Source organism: Microtus oregoni, unplaced genomic scaffold, assembly GCF_018167655.1.
Source record: "Microtus oregoni isolate MIOR12 unplaced genomic scaffold, Mior012 000041F_ref0000270, whole genome shotgun sequence".
NCBI classification, from domain to species: Eukaryota; Metazoa; Chordata; class Mammalia; order Rodentia; family Cricetidae; genus Microtus; species Microtus oregoni.
The window spans coordinates 19,448,293-19,472,882 of NW_024543208.1; the positions used below are offsets into that span (position 1 = coordinate 19,448,293).

Here is a 24,590-nt window from a genome sequence, read left to right on the forward strand (position 1 = left end):
TTTTTGAGCCAAGACCGGAGAGTCTTCATACTGTCGTGGCATTTCTTACTCTGAGCCAGAGAAAATATTCTCATTAAAATGTTGAATTTCTAAGCCAGCATTTTCCTGACTGGGTTCAGAGCCTAAAATGACTGCCTAAAATAATTCCAGGAAAACTGAATTAGAAAATAACATTCCCCTGCCCCCGCAGGATATATCAGTCTTAATTTATGTTAATACTGGTAATCTCCAGAATTCTTGACACTCAAACTTATTAGGATTTTATCTTTGTTCCTTGGCGGAGTATTTTTTTTTTTAAGTTAAAAATTTAAAACATTTTTGCAGTGGTACACAGAAGTGCTTCAATACCTAGAAGTAATTTTAGAAAACGGAAGATACAGTTTTCAAACAGAAAGACAAGACTCCATTGCTTCAACAAATACCTGATTCGATGGAGTAGAGCACTTCCGCGTTTCTCCCTTTGTCTTTGTCCAGAGCGGTAACCTGCAGCACAACCGAGCCCACAGCAGCCGATTCGTACACTCGGCCTTCGTAGGAGGAGCTGGTGAACCACGGGGCGTGGTCATTCATGTCGCTGACGTTAACAACGATCCTGGCGAAGTTGCGTTTCACAGAAACATCCTGATCCCGTACCTGAAAGAATCAACACACTGTTATTCTCTTGGGCTTCTTCTTTCCTGTGGACTAAGAATAAAAAGGTATCGCCATCCCTTCCAGTCAAAAAGGGTGTGGCCTTACCATGACCGTGAGCACGTGCCGGTGGATGGCTTCATGATCGAGCTTTTCTGAAGTGTAGAGAGCACCAGTTGCAGGATCCAGGCGGAATTTCTTGAGACTCACGGGGTCTATGCTGCTCTGTAGGGTGAAGATCAGTTTGTTTTTCTCATCCTTATCCACCGCGCTGATCTGCAGAATCTCCGTGTCTGGCTCTGTGTCTTCGGGAACAGTGACTTCATATTTTGATGTAGAAAACTGAGGGCGGTGGTCATTTGTATCTATGACTTTGATAAGCACCTGGAATGAGCGACAAAAGGACTTGGATAAAGATACACTCATAATTAATTTAAAAAATGCTATTGAGCCGGGCGGTGGTGGCGCACGCCTTTAATCCCAGCACTCGGGAGGCAGAGGCAGGCGGATCTCTGTGAGTTCAAGACCAGCCTGGTCTACAAGAGCTAGTTCCGGGACAGGCTCCAAAACCAGAGAAACCCTGTCTCAAAAAACTAAAAAAAAAAAAAAAAGACAGAAAAATGCTATTGAACCAAATTAAACCTTCTACAGATTCTTTGGTATATTATTTACGTAATATTGAACAATAACTATGGAAATAGGATTCTGGACACAGCTGAAAATTCCTTATGAAATGCTGGCTAATTTGCCACAGATCTCTACGAGAGACCTCTGGAGACGATTCAGGACAGGTATCAATTTACTCTGCCAGTATACCCATTTCCTATGTTAGATTCAGGCCAGCGAGAGGGGTGGCAATGTTACCTAAATTTCTCATTCTAAGCCCTGCGACTCCAAGTTCCTCATAAGATTTTAATACAAAAGAAACAGCTAGAAATCACTGAGGATGTACTTCAATGATTGGGAACTTTCTAGCATACGTGAGCCGAGAGTTAGAACCCCACTCCTGCCAAAATATGCTCTTAAATTACAGTTCCGTGGCTTCAAAATCCCTAAGTGGCGAATGTTTCTTTCCGAAAGGCAATTAAGTAGGTTGAACAGAAAAACTCTTGTCAAAGATAGTGACATAAAATTAAAGTTTTAGAGCAAAAAGGAAGATGTCAAAAAACTTAGTCATAATTAGAAACAAAAAATATTTACTTTGACAGATGATTAATTTTTAAAATGAAGTGATTTAGATGGACAGCATAGTAAAACTCAGTATCAATCATAGAATATGGCTTCCTTATAGTTTATGAACAAGAAAGCCGAGTTTCACTGGCTTCTACAGAAAACAAGGGTTTGTTAATTTAAGAGGAACAAGTGATGCCAGGTAACTGTAGACCATGCGGCTGCATCCACATGAAGACGGGATTTTCGTGAGACTGTAACCATATTCCCAAAGAAGACCACAGCGTCAATAGATGCATTTTCACACTCAATTCTATGTGAATCCTAAATCCATTCACCAAACCACAAAAGAAGGTTTTATGTGAAAAGTATGTAACCATTTGGATCTACTGATGGCTCGCTTTTAAAGATAAAAGAGGACCCAGGAGGCACAGCTGCAAATGGCCGTTCTTCTATAAATCAAATCCTGGTCTATTTACAAGTTTAAAACTTGACCACGAAGTGTAAACTAGGCAGGAGTCTGATGCTGTCCTGGGTTCAGCTAAAAAGAACGAGCGACCCATTTTGACAAGGCAGTTCACCAGACACACTCTTGCTGAGCACTGGGCCAAATCTCACCCACAAGGTCTAAAGGCGAAGAGCAAGGGTGCAAAGGTGGCTCCCGTCTCCAGGGGCCATGTCATATTCCTACAAAGCCTAAAAGCTGCTAGCACGTCATAAGATGAGGTTTTGAAAATCCAGAGTTGGGTGGGGGCTCTCCAAAGTAAGGAATACTGAGAAGAAACTGAGAAGAAGATGATTGACCAGGAAGGTCGAAGTTGAGAATGCCTACCTATCTTTAAGAGACCGGAAAGACTTGGACCTGAAGGAATAGAGGATCAGGAAGAAGATGGAATTGAACCTGCACTGCCTGAACTCCCAAACTAAAAATGGAGAATTCGCTATCTTATATACTTCACAACCTTCCAGCAGAAGAAAGGCATTCCACCTCTTCTTCTCAGTTAAGCGGCCCCAGAGTCTCAGGGACCAGAGACAGAAAGCAAGGGATGTTTCAGGAGCCTGCACAGGGATGCTAGGTGACATCAATGTCACAGGAACATGTCCTGAGGAGAGGCCGTAAGAGCATGCAGAGCGAGTTCTCTACCCTCTCCCCTGACCCTCAGAAGAACTGGGAAGGTGGCTCGCACTACCCATTCCCCTTTCTTTCCAGCAGAGGCAATAGAAATAGAGAGAGTCTGAGGTTTGTTTCTGTGCAAGAGCGAGAGGTGGAGACAAGTCTCCAACCAGGCTGCCTTCCCAGAATGCAACAATCGTGTTCCAGGGGAACTGCAAGAAAATGGGAATGAAACTGCTTCAGTGCAACCACACCAGCCTCTCTTACAAAACAAGCAAGCAAGCAAACAAAAAGCAGCCCAATTTGTAAGTTATCTGGAGACACAAAGGAGAGAAAGAAAAACGATTCAACCTGGTGCCGAGGAACATCCTGATTGGAAGGATAAAGTTTTATGCGTGGAACCTTGGCATCCACCCTGCCTCCTCCCTGCTCTACTCTGCAAAGAGAGCATAGGGCCTGACCAAATCATCACCCAGTCCCTCCCACATCTGGTACCTGGCCGACCGACCTGAATGCACAAAGCTGCTACATGGGTTCTTGATTTTCACCAACAAACCTGTATCTGCCCATTGTTCCAGGCCTTATCGGTGTAGCTCAGGAATCCGCGGGCCTCTTCACAGGATCCAATCCCCTCCATCCCAGATCTCTATCTCCCTGCGCACAGTCCCAGACGGAAACCTAAACCTAATGACTGTCTGCTCCCTTTGTCCCCAACATCACAGGTCAGCCTGGGCTCTGTCACATTGTCTTGAATTCTGAGATCCTCCCTGTGTCAGTGATCCCTTGGGACACCGCCAGGCCTCTCCATACAGGTGTCACAGAAAGTTACAGAACCATCAACACTGCCCTGAATTTTAAGGGGAAACTAATTCATCATCTCTTGCATTTCAGGGGAATTTTAGCAATGTCCATCAAAATTGCAGACCTAGAGCCCAACCACACCGAAGACACAGTTTTGCGGGGGAAGAGATGTGTTGCGGGAGGTCCTCCCACTCCTCCAGCCTATCACCGCTGAGGTACCAGCCCACTGGGGCGTGGTTTCTCTCCCTTTAAAAAAAGCGGCCACTTCCCTCTCCTCTCTCTCTTCACTTCCTGCTCCGCCTGCCACTAGACTCCTTTCCTGGTTGCATAGAGGGCTGTTGCCTGGGACAGTGATCTGTAAGTTTTTTCCCCTTTAAATAAATACCACCCTAATAATCATAACCCCGAATTGGTGTGGCATTGTTTGTGACTTACGCCTTCATTTTGGCACCCAACGTTTGGTTTCAGAACCTCTCCTTTCCCCGCTCGCAGCCGCGAGTCCGGCTTGGCAGCCGTGAGTTTGGCTAGGCGGGAGCCCTCCCTTCCTCAGCTGCTGCCTGTGCCTTCCAGGGCAGCCTTGGCCTCCCCACGTGGATTTAAACTCCACAGGCCCGCATAGTCTCTGGCCGCGTGGTTTGCTCTTTTCTGAGTCATTTTTAAATCTCCCTTGTTAGCACAGCTCTTAAGTGGCGCGAACCAGAACACGTGGTTGCTGAAAGCTGCAACCCCTCAGGGTGACTCTGTCACGTGGAGGCATAAGCGGCTTCCAGATTGCTCTTCTCTACCCCTGGATTCTGGGTTTCTGGTTCCGTCTCTGGAATTGATTTAATTACATTTACTTTGTTGAGAAACTTGCATTTTCCAGTTTTTAACATCAACTAAGGCATTGAAACAGGACCATGTTTTCAACGCGACTCTGCAACAGCGCCACCTGCTGGATAATAGGTAATATTGCAATTTTCGTTTCTAACGCAAATTTTACTGCTTTGTTTTCACTAATACAATGGATTAGTAAATTTATATTTACTAATACAATGAATTACATCATACAAGGTTTATATGATTATGGGGATACCTTAATTTGCTTGTTACTAGGCTTCAGTTTTCTTTTCCATATTCTATCATTAAGGAAGAATATGGCACTCCTTAGAACGATTGAATCTTTACGTACTAATAATGAACAGAAGAATATGGCACTCCTAAGAACGATTGAATCTTTATGTACTAATAATGAACAGAAGAATATGGCACTCCTAAAAACGATAGAATCTTTACAAACTAATAATGAACAGAAGAATATGGCACTCCTAAGAATGATAGAATCTTTACAAACTAATAATGAACAACTAATTGACAGGATTAAAATTATTGAAAATCAGAGGTTATCTGAACAAGTGGATACTATGACAGACAAAATTGATTCCATATCCAAGGGTATTAGAAAGTTACCTGAAAGGGTTCAGGCTGTTGAATTTGACGTTCAGACTTTATCACAAAGTTTTGATAAGGTAACAGACAGAATGTACCTCCAAGATGGGAATCTACATGATATACAAGAAAAGTTTAAGGAGGACATGTTATCTTTGAAGGAAAAAATTAAAGCTTTGGAATCACAGGTGCAGAATGGGGACCAAAAAATTGATACCCCAGTGAAATCACTGGAAATATACACAGGTCAGGAGATTCAGGATTTAAGAGAGACAATGATAAAAAGATTTGAAAAGATTGGGGAAATTATTGCAGCTGGTGAACAGAGTAAGGAGGCACAAGGACAGGATACAAGGCCTCCACCAGCTATTAGAACTGGCTTACCCAGGGTTCTAGCGACATACCCTATACTTAATTCTGAAAAAGCATCAACTTCTAAAGGCTCAAAGGGAGTCAGAGAAGCTAGATGGACGCCAATAGCAATGAATGATCTGAAAGAAATTAAGCAAGCTGTTGTTAATTTTGGCTTGCACAATGCATATGTAAAGGAAATGATAAGGACTTGGGCTTCTAATGCTAGAGCTACTCCCCATGATTTCCATCAGTTAGTGTCTGCAGTTTTAGATAATGGACCTTCCTTGATGTTTGGAATTTATTTCAGAGAAGAATCCAAACATATGGAACAGCAAGGAAGAGCAAAAGGTATTGAGGATTCCCAAAAATCAAATTCTTGGTGCAGGAGAATATGCTGATCCACAGGTCCAAGCTCTTTATGACGATGAAGTACTGTGTCTATGTCACCAAGCAGCTTTAAATGCTTGGAATAGGATACAAGATCCAGCAAAAAGGGTTGAATCATATACCAGAATTAGGCAGGGACAGAGAGAACCCTTTATTGACTTTTTGCAAAGATTTATTAAGGCTCTGGACATAGGGGTAACAGACCCAGAAGCTAGACGAATACTTCTTCAATCTCTAGCTTTTGAGAATGCAAACATACAATGCAAAAAGATAATTGGGCCTTTAAAGTCTAGATCAGCACCTATGGATGAATGGATTCAGCATACGATGAATGTTGAGACATTTAGCTATAATGACGAATCTTGGGTAGGAGAAGTGATTTCCAAAGCAATGAGGAGACGTCAAACTGCCAGGTGTTTTAATTGTGGTAAATTAGGACATCTGCAAAGGAATTGCAGGCAAAGAATTTCTAGAAATAATATCTCTTCTGGGAATGACAAAAATAGGAGACCTCGGCCTTCAGGTATATGTAGGAGATGCGGTAAAGGCAGGCATTGGTCCAACGAATGTAGGTCAACAACAGACAGACGGGGCAATCCGAAATCATCGGGAAACTCCTTGGGGGGCCTCTCGCAGGCCCCCAAGCCAACAGTGGCCCAGTCATTCCCAGTCACAGTGGAGAACGTGCCTCACCAAGAAAATTAAAAGCTCCAATTTCTGCTGTAAAAAGTAATACTGGTCTAAATGAAGAATTACGTGTGGAGGATGAGTCAAAAAACCCAATAGGACAGAGTAAACGTATATTTTGGCAGACTTCTATTAATGATCAAAGACCAAAGCTAAGAGTCTGTATAAACGGCACTTTTATTGAAGGCTTGTTAGACACAGGTGCGGATGTAAGTATCATTACCCCAGAATCTTGGCATCCGAATTGGCCTCTTCAAGAGGTAGATGTTCAGTTCCTGGGAATTGGAACCCTATCTCGTGTAAAACAAAGCACAAGATGGGTTGAATGCATAGGGCCCGAAGGGCAAATAGGAAGACTAAGGCCATATATAGCCAATATTGCCATAAATTTATGGGGCCGTGACCTGCTACAGCAATGGAATACCCAGATTAACATTCCTGTATTTCCAGGAACTCATAATTCTGGAAAGGATATGATGAGGTATTATGGAAAAAGGTCACCAGCCATTCAGGCTGTACAAGAACATACAGCAAATACCAAACCTTTAGAGGTACCAACGGCCCTACCTTTAAAATGGCTAACTGAGAAGCCGATATGGACCAAACAATGGCCTCTAGCTGAAGATAAACTACAGGCATTGGAACAGCTGGTGCAAGAGCAACTAGATGCTCACCATATTGAAGAATCAACCAGCCCTTGGAATTCTCCTGTGTTTGTTGTAAAAAAGAAATCTGGTAAATGGAGAATGGTGACAGATCTAAGAGCTGTCAACAAAGTAATTCAACCTATCGGCCCACTACAATCTGGAATTCCTTTGCCTTCTGTGTTACCAAAAGGATGGCCTCTTATAGTTATTGATTTGAAAGATTGTTTTTTCACTATACCGTTACAAGAAAAGGATAGAGAAAAATTTGCCTTCACAGTGCCTACTTATAATAATTCTCAGCCTAATAGGAGATATCAATGGACTGTCCTCCCACAGGGTATGCTCAATAGTCCTACACTGTGCCAATATTTTGTAAGTAAGCCATTGGAAATAATTCGTAAACAATTCCCCAAGTCCATCATTTATCATTACATGGATGACATCTTATTATCTGATTCAAATAAAGATACTTTAGAAAGGATGTTTGAAGAAGTAAAGAAAGTCTTGCCTAGGTGGGGATTACAAATTGCCCCTGAAAAGATTCAAAGAGGAAATTCTATTAATTACCTAGGTTACAGAATAGGGTTAGAGAAAATTAAAACGCAAAAGGCACAAATTAGGAGAGACCGGTTAAAGACTCTTAATGACTTCCAAAGATTGTTAGGAGACATTTCCAGTCTACGACCAGCTGTTGGGATAACACCTGATCTAATAGTTCATTTAAACAAAACCTTAGATGGTGATAAAGATTTGAATAGTCCAAGAGAACTGACAGCTGAAGCAGAAAAGGAACTGACAATGATTGAGGAAAAATTACAGGAGGCACATGTGGATAGGGTGAACCCAAATCTTAGCTGCATCCTAGTCATATTGCCTTCCAGAATTTCTCCTACAGGGATTCTAATGCAGAGGGAAGATATTATTTTAGAGTGGATATTTATACCTAATAAACCAAGTAAAAAATTAAAAACTTATGTGGAAAAAGTCTCTGAATTAATTATAAAAGGTAAGCTGAGACTTCGTCAACTAGCAGGTATAGACCCAGCAGAAATTATAGTGCCTTTTACTACTGAAGAAATAAAAAAGTTATGGGAAGACAATGAACCGTGGCAAAGAGCTTGTGCTAACTTTTTGGGAGAAATTAATAGCAACTATCCCAAAAGTGATAGACTTAATCTCATAAAAAGAACTTCTTGGATTCTTCCTAGAATTGTACGTGATGCTCCAATAACTGGAGCCCATACGTTCTATACTGATGAAAATAAATCAGGGAAAGCAGGTTACAAGTCAGATGAATTGAGTAAGGTGGAACAAAGCCCTTATAATTCTGTCCAGAAGGCAGAATTATATGCCATTCTTATGGTGCTAAGGGATTTTAAAGAACCTCTTAATATAGTTACAGATTCACAATATGCAGAAAGATTATCTTGCATATTGAAACCGCTGAATTTATACCAGATGACACAGAGTTGACTTCATTGTTTATCCAGGTACAAGACATAATCAGGAACAGGCTTTGTCCGATGTACATAACACACATCCGGTCCCATACAGGTCTGCCTGGTCCTCTAGCCCAAGGCAATGCTGAGATTGATCAATTATTGATTGGAAGTGTGTTGCAGGCCTCGGAATTTCATAAAAAGCATCATGTCAATAGTAAAGGCCTAAAGGAAGAATTTTCCATTACTTGGCAACAAGCTAAGGACATTATAAAGAGATGTCCTACTTGTTCTTTCTATAATCAAACACCGTTGCCTGCAGGAGTAACCCAAAGGGTACTAAGAGAAATGAAATCTGGCAGATGGATGTGTTCCACTTTATGGAATTTGGTAAATTAAAATATGTACACCACACCATAGACACGTATTCAGGTTTTCAATGGGCTACTGCCCTGAGCTCAGAAAAGGCTGATTCAGTAATCACACATTTATTGGAAGTTATGGCCATCATGGGTATACCTGCGCAAATTAAGACAGATAATGGTCCAGCATATGTATCTAAGAAAATGAAACGCTTTTTTGATTATTATAATATAAAACACATTACAGGTATACCAAATAATCCTACAGGTCAGGCAGTTATAGAAAGATCAAATCGTACTATAAAGGATATGCTGAACAAACAGAAAGGGACTGAAAATACCCCCAGAAATAGATTACATAATGCTTTATTAACCTTGAATTTTCTTAATGCTAATGAGAAAGGAACGACAGCAGCAGAAAGACATTGGATAATGGAAAAGTTTGCTGAACTAAATCAACCGATTTATTTCAAAGATGTGCTGACCTCTCAGTGGAAGCCAGGAGATGTGCTACGTTGGGGAAGGGGTTTTGCTCTTGTTTCCACAGGAGAAGAAAAATTGTGGATACCATCAAAATTAATAAAGTTTCGATTTGAAGAGGAGAAACCTCTTGGAAAGGAGAAATGACAACTCATCCACAACGATGATATTCATACAGGTGGTAAGAATAACATATAGAATGGGGGCAGGGTTCTGTTCTTATCTCCACAGGAAAACACTCATCTTTGAGAAATTCAAGGGACCCTGGATGTTTGGATACTGACAGATGGAAAAATACCTGCCCAATAGGAAATATCAAGACAACTGAATGGGTTGTGTAAGTAATATTAAACCATATTTCTAAATTTATAAAGCTGGTTTTGAAGTTGGACTCTGGCTCAGTCCCTCTCCAATTCCAAGCCTGTTAGTAAGAGAAAAACCCAGAGTTTCTGGAGTTTCTGTCTCATGTCAAGAGCCATGATACGGGACAGAAAGAAATATGAGTTTAGAAAACATCTTTGCTTTTCTTCATATCTATCATACTTTTCATTGAATATATCTATCATGTCTTTCATTGAATATATATATATATGTCTATATGATTAATGTTTAAGTTTTTCATAATGAACAATGAGTTTTTCCTGAAGTGACATTTGAAGTTTCCAGGAAGAAGATGGGGCCCCATAACAACAACTCCACCTGGTTGATATGACGTCATGATACTGATAGCGCTACTACAAGACCTGCTTTTGGTACCAGCTGCACAAGACAGTTCCAACTTGGTTAGCTGAAATGGTGCACATCTTATACAACATTTTGGCCAGACCTGCACAAAATACTCAGAGACTATTGGCAATTTTTAAAGACATTGATCTTGAAATTTAACCATCATTTCACTTTCACGGGATCCCCCAGAAAGAACGTCGCCCCCATGACAGCTGGAAGTAATTCTAGAGGACGACGTCCCCTCTCCCAGTAAAGTTTGCCCTTGGGTTTAGGGACATCATTTAGGGGTTGATTATAATTAGTATGCGATTGAGGGTTGGGGGAGGAATTTTATACGCTCAGGGATCATTTTGAAAAAAAGAAGGGATGATGGGATAATAGATTTGTAATTGTGAGTTACTGTTTTTAGACAAATACATTGGTATAGATTCTTGTATATTGATACAAAGTTAAATTATATTGACTATTGTACGCATGCTTCTACCTCTGTTTAAAACATTTTTTATGTATTGACATATATTGTATTTATATATATATATATTATATATATATTTACCATATTGCAGTGTACATTTCTACCTCTGATTAAGATACTTATATAATGATTGTGTATTGATATATATTTACCTACTGCAATGTATATTTGTACATTGTTTATATTTGGAGGTCATTGTCCTCATTTGTTTCACAGTCGTTTATTGTCTTAGTCTTTAAGTTAGATAGATATTGAGAATTATATAGACTCATAGGCAGCTAAGTTTGTCATTTATAATAGACTAATCAGGTTCTTTAGATATATAGAGATTATACTCAGTATAGATAGATAATCTTCAACTTCTTCAAAGAGCTGTAGAAAATGGCCTTTAATCTAACTCAGAGTTTTGTGGTAGTGAGACACAATTGCTCCTGGCAACACCACTCTATTCCCGAGAGAATGTTGAGCACCAAAGACACTCCACCTGGAGCCTTCTTTTTGGCAGAACTGGCCTTGGGGCAAAGAAATTCCCATACCTCAACGACTGACAAAGATACAGAGCGTGCATCAGTGGATAAAACAGGGCTGTCATATCCTGCCAAGACAGGGTAAGATAGTTTTGAAAAGTTGCTTGCCTTTGAAAATGGTATGTCAGTTATGTTAGGCCTTAGCCAAAGTTGGTTGCTTCAACGCTGCTAACGTGATTTTGGGTGATTGCCCAGGTAGCCAGTTGTCTCTGTGATTTGTTGCATGTTTTGGAAGTTGTTTTACTGAACTTCCTAATTACCCAGGTAACATTAATTCCCTTCTCAGATCTTTGATGGGGTTGAAGACTATATAAATGTAGTTACTTTCTCTCATGACTTGGCCAAGTTATCTATTATACAAGACCTAAGCTAGTTAGAATAGGATATTTGTACTTATTGTATATAATTTCATAGTAGGTTTAGAACTCTCTTATTTAAACAAAAGGGGGAGGTGTTGCGGGAGGTCCTCCCACTCCTCCAGCCTATCACCGCTGAGGTACCAGCCCACTGGGGCGTGGTTTCTCTCCCTTTAAAAAAAGCGGTCACTTCCCTCTCCTCTCTCTCTTCACTTCCTGCTCCGCCTGTGACTAGACTCCTTTCCTGGTTGCTTAGAGGGCTGTTGCCTGGGACAGTGATCTGTAAGTTTTTTCCCCTTTAAATAAATACCACCCTAATAATCATAACCCCGAATTGGTGTGGCATTGTTTGTGACTTATGCCTTCAGAGATGCATTACCAATTACCTCCTAACGAGGTAAAAACACCATGTGGATGCACAGGTCTAGTCACGAGAAACGGCTGCTACAGAGGGCCATTTCCACGGCTTCCCGAATCCCTCTGGCTACATTTCCAGTTACTCACACGAAGGAGACCGTGCACAGGGACACTGCTTAATCTTACTATAATTTCTGATGCTTTAATTCTCACTCTTGTGCTCTGCAGTTCAACATCAGGGGCTCGTTTCCGAAGAGAGAAAAATCCCATGCGTGCTGCTTGTTACTGCAGTGAAATACGCAGCTGAGAGAAACTGCAGTACAGCACTGCGCCTTCCCCATGGCCACTCAAAACAATCCCCACAGCGTAAGCCACACACAGCATGTGCTGCCGGTCTCACGGACTGTAAAGTCATAGGCACTGGGAGAAAGGACTAAAATATTTTTATAGCTACCCTTAAATTATCTAGTCATTTATTAACTGAAACTACATCCCAGACTGTAATTCGCAATCGTGAAGGCAACCAAATGACAGGGGGGGATGACCTGTCTCATTTACGGTTTCGGAGAACATAATCTAAAGACAGAAAACTTCAGAAGCATCTCCGTCTCTAAGCTTCAGCTTCCTTAGGGATAGTTAAGTAACACGCAAGCCTTTTAGCTTCGGGATTTGGATCCTGTTGCCACACTTTTGCTTCTAAAGAAACGTGGTCTAATAAAATTGATGGAGGGAGGGAGGGAGGAAAGGAGGAAAGAAAGACAGGCAGGTTTCCTGCTAAAACCCACAGTTACTAATCATCCAGGAACATCACTTTGGACAGCCACTACTAAGCATCAGAGAATTCGCTTAAAAAATAGAATTCAATTAAAATTCAATTAATTTACAGGGTTTTAACATTAAAGTTTGAAACCAGAAATCTAGCCAGCCACTGACGATCAGATAGCAACAAATAAAAGTGCAAAAGAATTGTTGGTCCAATCTCACTCAAGAGTTATTTTTATACAAACCTGGGTTTAGTTTGAATGAAAAGAACAGGAAGGAAGAAGGGGAAGAAGGAGGAAGGAAGGGAACCAACCTGTCAGCTGTTTAAGCTATTAAGAGCTTCAAGAAAATGATGTGTAGAGCTCATCCTGTGGGAAAACTCCAGCACCACGGCTTGAAGTAAGCGACAGACTAAGCCTGTGAGGGGAAGTGCAAAGACTACAATGGGGTCAGGACCCCTCTTGACATTTTTATGGGACTGTTCAGCAGCAGGCACAGAAGGCACAACCGCACTCAGGATCTGCGGTTTCTGTCCCTGAGTAAGGACTCCTGGTGTGTATGTGTGTAAACTACACCAACACACAACTGCCCGTGCTGTCTTCACATCCTGACGGCAGGGCGTTTTCTGTCCTTCTGACAGAGGCATCGCTAGCGTTCACTTACCTGAGTGAGGATGGTGGAGGTCCCGTCTGTCGCCTCCACTGTGAGGTTATAGTTGGATTTCTGCTCTGCATCGAGGGGTTTGGCAACAATGATCGTGCCGGAGCCCTTGTCGACATCGAAGTGACTGTCATAGTTGCCACCTAATTGAAATTAGGACAAACAGAGGTGCTAGAGCAAATCATACAATAAAGATCTGCCATGTGTTTTATACTTTCTGATACTCAATGGCCATGAAAACAGAGGTTTAATAATACAATGATCAAAGTGACTCAAAGGAGCTAGCATTTCCAAACATAAGAAAGAATGGCTAGCTATTCAGAGTGCTTTTACACAACACTGGGCCTTAATGTTGAGGAGGTCAAGAACTGAGAAGAAAGCAAGTCCACAAGCAAACAGCCATGCTAACCCTACCTGTCAATTACTTTGGATTTTGCAGGCAATATAAAAATTTGCGCATGACTATGAAAACCTCACTGAAAATAGTTTTTATTACTAGAAAAAAAAGAGTTGTACTATTTAGAATATACTATGCTCAGTAGTAATAACTATTAAAAACAAATTTGAGCCCTGAAAGAAACAGTTACATTTAATTTGAATCAGCTCTATTTCGGACTCCTTAAAACTACTTTTCAGAAGCAAGTTTACTCGTCCTATTTACTATCCAGATATCTATCCTCCAATTACATTCTAAATAAAACTCTCTTCAAACCCATGGAGGTTGAGACACTCATACAAATAGGAAAGAAATGGAATGAAAAAAAAAATAAGGCTTAATGTCATACTTAAATTATAGGCTAAATCTACCCCAAACAAAACAGACAGGCAGGCAGGCAGACACACACACACACACACACACACACACACACACACACGGAGTCATCTGTCTCAAACCTGAAACTACTGATGCAGGGACAATTAAGAGTCAACATGTTTGTAACTGGGATGGGTGGCCATGCATATACACCATGAAAAGAATTGGGATTGGGGAGGAGGGGGAATCCGACTCTGAACACAAAATCCATGCTTTGATTTTTGATCTCATAATCACGTGGCAAATTATGTGATCTCAGCAGATACCTTCTGCTGTACAGTTCAGGTCACACGCCATCTGAAAGATGTAAAAGACGTCTCTAGCAAGCGTGTCTCCTGACACAGCCAAAGGAAGCAAGCAAGCGTGGAAAGCAAGCACAGGAGAAGAACAGTCAATCAAACGGGTCCCCAAGAGTAAGGAGTTAAAAGCAAGTCTGATAACGGTACAACAGAAGCTGGTTAGTCTGGACACGTGAGAGAAGTGAAGAGAAAGAAAACATCGTGATTACGGTTACTCATGGCAGTCGTCATTCCCCGTCAAGAACAGCAGCCATGGCTGCAGAGAGAACATTTTACACACCGGGAGGCAAGAGGCAACCTGGCTACAAGGTGAAAGGAAGAAGTGGCTGCGTCCCAAGTGGAGATGGTGGTTGCAAACAAACATACTTTTAATTCATAAAGCAGCCTTTTAATTAAAATCTTGTGGAGAGCACATGGTGGTGGCTTTAATCCTTGCACTCGGGAGACAGAGGCAGGCTGATCTCTGAGTCTGAGGCTAGCGTGGTCTATATAGGGAGTTCTAGGATAGCCAGGGCTACATAGAGAAACCCCCTCTCAAAACCAAAAAGCAAAAATTGTGGTGAAAAGAATTTTTTAAAGGCCTAAGGCTAGGCATCAAAGCCCACACCTATGATTGTGGCTACTCTGGAGGCTGAGGCAGAAAGGGTGACAAATCTGAAGCCACCCTGAGCAACCTAATAAAATCCTGTCTCAAAGGCAAAAACAAGGGGAGGTGCGTAGTGCAGTAGCAGAGCGCTTGTTTGTCAAGTTCAGGGCCTGTGTTTGTCTAAAAGGGGGTGGAAAAGGCAGCGGATCGCATGCACTGTAAAGTTCTAATATAATCTTTTAAAAAAGCAAATCGAATATTCTAGGTGTGAGTTCATCAAATAGCAAAAATGCTAACTTAAGCATGTGTATTTTTTAGGAGGGTGAAGCTTCCTGGAAAAAGATGTAAAAATGAGAAGCTACCGTAGTCGCTTTAAATTTCATATAATCACGACTAATAACATAGCATGTGTATGATATAGATATGGACCTGGTCCAACACATTTAGGTTCCTGAAACTCCCTGTGTATGCCCCTCCCCCAAAGTAAGTTTTTGCAAAAATGTTAACTGACTAAATGGTTTTCGAATACCTATTTATGTTTGTTTTTTTTAAAGTTTGTATGTGTGTGGATGGCTTTCCACATGAGTGCAGTGACTGTAGAGGCCGGAAGACGGCATCGGAGCCCCTGGAACAGGAGTTATAGAGGGTTATAAGCTGCCATGAGGGCGCTGGAAATAAACTCTGGTCCCTAGATGAGCAGCTGGTGCTCTATTGAGCCATCTCTACACACCCAGGAGTTCTTACTTTAAGTAATTTTAATGTATGTTGTAAGAATTTTCTTCTTCTGCTGCTGCTGTCAAACCACTATAGTTTAAGAAAATTCTTCACCTATAGATCTTTCCCCATAGTAACATTCTCAAGTGAGGAATCATCAGAAAACCCTGTCAGGTTCTCAGTGCAACCCACGCAAGGCTGACAAGAGCTGTGAGTAATGCTTACCGATGATGTCAAACCACAGAGGTATGCCCGGAGGCTCAACCGAGAGCATCCCAATCATGTGAGCCACCGGGTCACTTTCCATCACCGTAAATGTAAAATCCGACTCTTCAAATGAGATCGGCTCCAGCGACGGCTTGGGTTTGGAGATCCACTCGATATGGAGTCTGGTGGTGGATGACTTCTGAGGGCGACCATTGTCAACTACCTTAATCTAAAAAACAGGACCAGACGGGATGAAAACAGCAATCGCAAGCTACATCTCCTAACCCAAGTCTAGACGCGTTTGTCTATTTCAGGTACTCCAGACTTGTATTAGAACACAGTGTATGCTCGATGCTTGGTGACAAGAATAATTGCTGCACGGCCACAGTCACTGGAGTGGGAGCTGACAAAGAAAATCAACCCACACTTTCCAAACCCCGCCTGTCACTTTCTCAATAGAGAGAAAGAACTACATGGCTTATGTTCCCAGAAAGGCAAGAGAGAAATCCAACTCACTGAAAGAATATCGTATTCTCCAGCCGCAGAGAACTTTTTGGATGAAACCACTCCCGTTTTGGGTTCAATGGAAAACCTGCCATGCTCGTTCCCTTCCTCAATGCTGTAGGACAGCTCGGCATTGGGCCCTTCGTCCTTATCCGCAGCTATGACGCGGTACAGGGGTTCTCGCTTGGCATTTCTTTCCCCGTCCGCTTTCTCTCGCTCCGGGAGCCTGATTTTGTAGAACTTCTGCAGGAACTGGGGCTTGTTGTCATTTTCATCAAGGATTTTCACGATGACCCCTGCAGTGGTGGATCTGGGGGGCGTGCCGTTGTCTGTAACAGTAACCTGGGTTTCAAAAGTAAGGAAGCTTTTAGAAAGATAACAAGTGAAGCCATTCCTGAGGTGAGGTAGTGTTTGCAGAAAGAGCTACAGCTCATACGACACCAATGTTCATCCCACTGCCTCTCAAGGTGAGCCAAACTCTCCTGGCTTCACGGCAAAGAGATGGGGACCTGGACAGTGGCGAGGACATAGCTGCCACTTCTCACACAGTCAGCTCACAGATAACAAAAGCACCTGGCCCCAAGGCCTGGCTCGCTCTGCTACACCCAACCTCCGATGGTCGCCTTTCTTGGCTGCCCCTGTTGGTCACCATGGTACCGTCTACCTGTTTCCTTCAAATCCCCCCACCCTGCCACCCTCATTCTGCTAACGACTGGCCCCCAGCCATCATGAAGTAAAGAAATAAGTGCAGAAACATCTTAAATTAACCAGAACATTTTAGAAGTGGCGATGTTTGTTTTCCGCCTATTTATACTTCGGATATTTTTAGAAAATATCTCTAGGTTATAAACAAACCTGAGTGTAAAACTGCATGGCTAATGCAATGATTTAAGAATAAAACCATCCGGAAATAAACGAAACACAGTTTAAACGGCTCAACTAGATATCTAAATATGAACATGTCTTAAAGGCATATCTGAGGAAAAAGAAATCTATGGGACGTACAGAGAAGAATACCACTTCCGTAAACAAAAATGAGATTCAAATGGCACTGTTTGCCAATGTACTTATAAATGTGTGTGAGGACTGCCATGTAATAATGTACGAAATTCAGAAAGGTTCTGATGGCAGAGTTTGTTTATTCTGAGGATGTTTGAGGTGTGTGTGCGTGTGTGGTATTCATTATTAAATATTAGCAGCAATGAAGGCCAGAAGTCAGAGCTCTCAGGGTGGCTAGGAGGTGGATGCTTCAGAAGTAATTAGAAATAAAGGAAGGCTTACCTCGAGTATGTGCTCATCCTGCTGTTCCCGGTCCAGCTTCCTCGACGTGGTTGTGATGAGACCTGCAAAAAGGTGCACGTTTATTGATTCTAACAAAATACCATCAGTTATGCCATGCCTGGCTGTTCTATTTAGTAACCACGGGAATTCGTTGCATTTTCTTGCAACGAGCAAAGCCTCCTGTAAAACTGCTTTCAGTGGAGACAGGTGCATCGGAGTGGGAGTGTGGTGAGAACGAGACCCGGGAGACCCGGGAGACCAAGTAAAGGCAGGTGCTGGGGCGGTCCTCCTCCTTCCCAGAACTGCCAGGAGACTAGCTCAAGGCACTCAGGAACCAGCCTTATGGCTGTGGTTGTCCACCCCACCAAGCCGGTTGATTTTCCAGGACGGAACAAGGAAAGGCCCACAAGTCCCTACCACTTCCTGAGGAGCTACTGGCAGTTGATGGCTTCTGGGGAGGCAAGGAGAGCTTTCTTAAGAGTGGGGCCCTTTATGAGTAGACCGTGTTCCAGTGGGTGGCCCCACACCCGTAAGCCTATGCAGCATAATTGAACTTGGTGGAGTATTTAAAAATGGAAGTTGGGAGCAGGTAAAAGTTGATCTGGGGGGTTGGAAATGAGTGTGATCCAAACATATTCTAGGAAATTCTCAAAGAGCTTTCGAAAGTGTCATGTTAAGAAGAAAACCAACTTTCCTTAATAATTGATTTTCTCCTATAACTACGATCACAGAAGCAATTAGAGGCTAAAATATTTCTCTAAATTTATAAATATAAGAAATGTATTTTAATTAACTCAATGCTTTTGGTTCTTATATCTACTCGGCTAACTTCCACACAATGTAATACAGCAGTACTGTCGTTTCGACAAAACAGAAGCCTATGTTATAGTTGGACACTGGGCTTTTTCCCAGACTATAGCTACAGACTGCCAGGGCTCAAGGAACACGAGCAGTTCTATAAGTAACAACAGGACAGCATTGCCCAATGTGGCACGAGGGTTCCCTTTCAGTGGCAGAGACCTGTTTAATCCTATTTCCACGAGAGGTTCACCACCACCACCACCCCTGAACTGTGGATTCCAAACAGTTAAAAAAAAAAAAAAAAAGACAAGAAATCATTGTTATATTGTCCCACCTAGTTGTCCTAATGCTCCTAGCAAATCGTCGACCACTGTGTAAGATGGCACAGGAAACGGCGCGGCACGCTCACAAGACAAACTGCCTGGTGCTCACTCACTCGCCAACGGTGTCCAACAAAATTTCCCTTCATACTTCACTTACATCAAACAGCTAACGAGGGACTTAACGATCTGTATTTCCGTTCAGTATGGAAGCAAGGTACCTGACACCCCTTTACAGGTTTAGATTTAGAATTACCTGCACTTCTTCCAGGCATCCAGCCAAACACCTCCCACCTCCCCACTCCCTTGTCCCATCCACATCCCCTTCTGCAACACAGGGCACAGAGGTTCCATTTAAATGCGGTGAACTAAAAGGCCTACTCCAATGTACTCTGGCGGCCCCTCACTTTAAACTCCCCTGGGGTCAACTGTTAGGTTCCCTGGGGCGCCAAAGCACTGATGCCAATGTAGACTACAACCCCCCAACAAGGTCCTGAGAGAAACTCTGCGTGTGTGTTTTACAGTTTTGCAGACAGCATGCGTGATAATTCCAATGAAGGCTTCCTAGAGGCACAGTGCTCCCACCCCACCGGGAGAAGTCCATCAAAGCTGTCCTGAGCTTCCTCCCAGGAACCTTCACCAGGAGAGATCCTGCCTGTGCATCTGACATCACAGCATGAGGACATCGACTTGCGAGGAGCCAAGGAGTGTTTAACTACAGACTTTTCCTTCAAAATGAACTTGAAATAAAATTCCTTAACGCAGCTGAGAACTAGGAGCCTCTGAGGCGTGCTCCACTTTACCAACCCAAATGAGAGGTCAGCACCCTGTACTCTGGCTCCTGGCCTGCGCACTTACTCTATGTACATACTCATCTTCTTCATCATTCTGATTTAAAAGCCTCCTTCCTGCTGAGTCCCACCTGACCCCCTCCCAACACGACAAACCCTTGCTTCAAACCTGAATGTTACTGTGTGATCAGCCTTATAGTTATAACTGAGTGGTATTAAATGCCATAAGAAACAGCATTATACATTCCTTTTCTTCAAGAAAATTATATGTATGCCGTGTCCCCCCCCATCCCGAATTCCAGAAAGACACAGGGGGTAACAGAAACAACACAATGCTCAAGGTCAGGTGTCTGAGCGAAAAGGAAGCTGCTTTCTCCTACATCACCAGTGACTCATTAACGAGGTCACAGTTAGAATTTAGTTCTTGTGCGTCCCAGAGGAGGGGGTTGGCTTCCCATCACATCACGTATGCAACTCACTGTGTTGTGGCATTTCAATTCTTATTAATGTCGTAATTACGACTTCCTCAGAACTTAAGGGAGAAGTGGCCGTGATTACTCCCTATTCATTTAAGTAGGTCCGAAAAAAGGAAGACAGAAACGGAAAGAGAAGATAAAGGCAGAAAACATGCACAAGCAAGCGTTTCTTTTTGTAACTCTGTATTTTTTTTTCTGCTAGTACCTTGAAGCTAAAAATAGAAGAAAAAAAAAAACAGGACAAAGACTAGAAATTTTCCTTCTCTGATTTAGAAAAACATTACATTCTCTATACAGGCTGGAAGAAGAGGTCAATTTCCGACCTTCCCACTAGTTACTAGTTAGCTACAAATCTACTTCATAAACGTCTGTGAAACTGAAGACCACCCCCAAACCTTACAGAAAGTAATGAACATGATTTTAAACTCACTTGTAGTCTTTCATATTACTTAAAAAATTTAGAAAGTTAAGACAGGCTGTCTGACGCATAACGTCAGTATTTGTCGAATTTTAAAAACCTTTACCTCGGGACATCATGCAACAAAAGGTCTTCAAGAGGCAGCCAGCACACACACAGTGCCTAGCGAAGGCTGACCAGGTGAAGATGGAGTTGCGGCTAGGTGCTTATTTAACTTCCTTGTCCTGTCCGCTCAGAACCCAGACGTGCCTAACAAAGAGTTCTGTCTCCGAGAAACGGGTAGAAGTAAGAACTTGACAAGTAAGTGGTGTGTACGCAGAAAACACTCGCTGAGAAGGCTGATATCCGAGAACATCAGAGTTTGGTTGGATCGCCAATTGCAGGTTGTACTCATCCCCTTCTTCCTCACAGCCAAGCACCCGACTAAGTAGGCCCACCCAATACCAACCAGCCGCAAGCCAGCAAAGATCTTGCCACCTTTGTATAAACAATCAGCCAAGTCTGTACAAGGCCAACAGAATCCTGATCTAAATTAAGACCTTTTTTTAAATCCATACAGGTTTAGGATGGCTGATATATAGCAAGTGGCTATCATAATTAATGGCTATAGGGCTTACTAAAAGCTCAGAGCCTAACTAGGCTTTGATCTTCAAATACATTACCTACTGGATAATCTATCTCTCTCTCTCTCTCTCTCGCTCTCGCTCTCGCTCTCTCGCTCTCTGATTCCAAAGATTCCTTTTTCCCCCCAAAGACTAATTCTTACTCAAAAATTACGTGGCACGCCGGGCAGTGGTGGCACATGCCTTTAATCCCAGCACTCGGGAGGCAGAGGCAGGCGGATCTCTGGGAGTTCGAGACGAGCCTGGTCTACAAGAGCTAGTTCCAGGACAGGAACCAAAGCTACAGAGAAACCCTGTCTCGAAAAAAAAAATTACGTGGCACATTGGCAGTTTAGGAACTCAGACCATCAGTGCCTAAAGTCTACTTTAAAGGAGAAACTTCTGGAGAGATGCCTCGGTGGGTAAAGTGAATTCTCTGGAAGCATGAAGACCTGAGTTCATCTAGCCAGCCAGTGTAGCAAACACTGTGAGCCCTAGGCTTAGTGAAAGACCATACCTCAAAAACAGAAAGCAAGAAGGTGGAGTGTGTGGGGAAGGGGTGACACTCAACACCCACCTCTAGATTCCGCAAGGGCCTGCACAAGGAAGTATTCCTGAAAACAACCGTGACAGACAGACAGTCAGACTCACTCCACACACAGAGAGAGAGAGAGGGGGGGGGGGGGAAGGGAGGAGGGGGGAGAGAGAGAGGGGGGTGAGGGAGGGAGGGGGAGAGAGAGAAGGGGATCTAAGGCTCTTGAAGAAACAAAGAATGAAGGAAATAAGGAAGCTAGTTTGAACAAGAACAACAGTATCATAGACACTACACAGGGGAGCAGGCAGAAGAAAAGCCCTGGTTTCTGACTAGGACCAAGGCCCAACTGCGATGAAGAGCTGAGCACTCATGACATAACTGCAAAGCTATAGGACAGGGTCCTGCGTGTGTGCAGCCCCTGCTTGTCCTTGCTTGGCAGAAACTTCGCTTTCAGTCATTTTCCTATTGTTGTACTTTGAGACTAAAGCCAGGAAGGGGTAAAGACCAAGGAGCGGGGCAGGCATTCACCTAACCGACAGTTACTACACCAAACCATTACTTCATTTTCCTTTCTAATTCTTCAACTTTTTTTTTTGTTTGCCTTTCCCAATAATATATGAGCTGCTGCGGCCTTTGTCTTTCAAGCGCACCGTTCAAAGCAGTTTCCCTTAGCTTGAAAGCCTCTCAAATTTGCAGTCTGACGCAGCAGCCCCCAGCCACGCAAGCCACTGAGCAACTCGAATGTGGCGAGGCTAACTGGAGAAGTGGGCTTGCAGATTGGATTTAAAGAACTCAAAAAGCCACCGACCATTTCAGCTCCTTTAAACGGTCTCTCATTTCAAAGTACCGAAATGCCAAAGTGAATCTACAAAACTTAAAAAACATTTGTGGTTGAGAATCAAAAGCTACAATTGAATAGTGCATACGTCTATTACCAAAATCATTTCACAGGACCCAGCTGGAGATGAAGAATCCTAGTATACTACTGTTAGGTTATAGCTTTGTCTAATACCCCAAAATCAGTTCTTCGTGTTCAACCCCAACTTCTGAATATTAATTAGTCTACCGGTATCATCGTTTTGCATTGGATGGCTTCTTTCTAACAGCTTAAAGCTGACTAATTCAGCTCCTAAGCGGTAGTCATGCTGTCCTAATCACCAGCTCAAACACCCACTGCTTCTGCCTGCATTATTTTCAATGTGTTTACCAGAATGGCTTCCCCAAATTTGCCCTCTGAAAGACACACAAAGCACCTGTCCTGAAAGGGAAGGCAGATCAGGGGCAGGGAGGCCTGAAGGATTTGTCTAGGAGCTAATGAACGTGTCAATGACATCAGAATGTTCGTGCTGGGTCTTCAGGTGCAAGCGCCCTTTCGTGCTTACTTTTTCTTCACAGGAGGCAAGCTGTAGAATGACCAGAAGAGAGGACCTTTTGATCGACAGCTATCAAAGATCCTTCCCTTGGGCCTATGAGTAAGTTACACCTACTTAGGGCTCCAGCAAAGCTGCTATCATGGCATCCCAGCTGTTTTGAACATTATGAAGGTGCCCTAAGGGAAGTGCAGTCAGACTACTGGAACACTGAACCAAGGTTGTGCTATAGCTACAGACTACTAAGGGAGGTCCCTTCCAAAGAAAACAACTCCAGGCAACTTAGAAGAATCCACACCAAGCAAGTCAAGACTGAGTGACCTCCAGATGACCTGGCCTTCAGCCACTGCTGAGGCCTAGACCCTTGGCTGGTTGCTATGCCTAGTAACAGCTATGCTCGATTAGGCCCAAACCAGGTAGGACAGCCCTCTCAGTGACTCAACAAAACGCTCGCACACAAGGGAAGGCAAGGCCCTGTGGCTGGTTCCTAAGCATCTGACAGGCTGAACTAGTGGAAACAGTGCCATGACCGGTGGAGGTGGAGTTACAAACTAACCTATGGTACACCATGCTTCCTTCCTAACTACATAAGCAGGCTGTCTGTAGTTGTCTGGGCTCAACATTAGGCCCCAATAAAGAGCTGTCTTAAGCCTTCTGGTCTTATTACAGGTAGAGAAAGCTGAGTTGGTCACAGGAAAAGCTGCACTTTTTGTTAGTGGTGGTGGAAGCTGGTTTTGTTTTGTTTGTTGGGGGTGGGGGGCTGGGCATCATTAGCCTAGGCTGGCCAGGGCGTTGTGTTCCTCTTGCCTCGGCCTCCAGAATACTGGCACTACAGGTGTGGGCCACCATAACTGGCTTCCTTTTTAGCAAAATAACTGGGTGCTTGCTTGGCTCCAAGCTAAGCGTTCTAAGAATCTGAAACATGAAGGAAAATCAAAACAATCAGCCTAAGATACACCAATAGGTGGGCTGGGCAAAGGTACAGCCGTTGAGCAACTATCAGACAAAGAGAGCTGCAAGAACAAAAAGGCAAATGTCAGTGTGAGCCTCCAGCAGAAATGCGATGATGTGCAGGCAGGAAATGCGGACAAAAATGTTGGCGAGCCAATGTTGTCAAGAGAAAGGAGAGAACTGGCCAAGGCAGAGGCTGGGAGGGGGTAAGGAGAGAGTTCTACTTCTTACATTAATACAATTCTTTATGGTAGTGATCTGTGGTTTTTAATGAATATTTTTCCCTGAAGAAACTTTAGTCTTAAAAATACCTCAAGGCTGGAAGCAAAAGATATAAGAGAACAATTTACTGGGTGAAATTAATTTTAGATTGAAAAGTTTCAAAGGAGGCATTTTTCAAGCCTCAACTAGGCAGCCATTGATAAAACATAAGCCAAACTTTTATACACGGTGGCAACTTTTGAATGGGAGACAACTTCCTCTGGTTAGCTGAACCAACTCAACATGAAATGAATTACCTTGTAAAACAGCCTCTCACTGCACAAACCAATACTCCTAG

General features: G+C 42.9%; 1 protein-coding gene across 6 annotated transcripts in view; it reads right to left on the reverse strand.

The window, feature by feature from the left end:
- Nucleotides 1-24,590, reverse strand: part of Fat1 (FAT atypical cadherin 1) — a 120,881-nt gene that overhangs the window by 34,560 nt on the left and 61,731 nt on the right. For 4 of the 6 annotated variants that reach the window (XR_005972364.1, XM_041632272.1, XM_041632274.1 and 1 more), the window contains exons 4-10: nt 17,768-17,829; nt 16,499-16,828; nt 16,001-16,211; nt 14,443-14,511; nt 13,366-13,505; nt 739-1,014; nt 423-633 (exon numbers count right to left, since the gene is read on the reverse strand). Coding sequence is in view for 5 of the 6 variants with exons in the window: in XM_041632272.1 (XP_041488206.1) it covers nt 423-633; nt 739-1,014; nt 13,366-13,505; nt 14,443-14,511; nt 16,001-16,211; nt 16,499-16,828; nt 17,768-17,829 (1,299 nt within the window). In the remaining variant the exon portion in view is untranslated. The remainder of the gene's footprint in view (nt 1-422; nt 634-738; nt 1,015-13,365; nt 13,506-14,442; nt 14,512-16,000; nt 16,212-16,498; nt 16,829-17,767; nt 17,830-24,590) is intronic. The other 2 variants (XM_041632275.1, XM_041632273.1) reach the window with 1 other exon arrangement.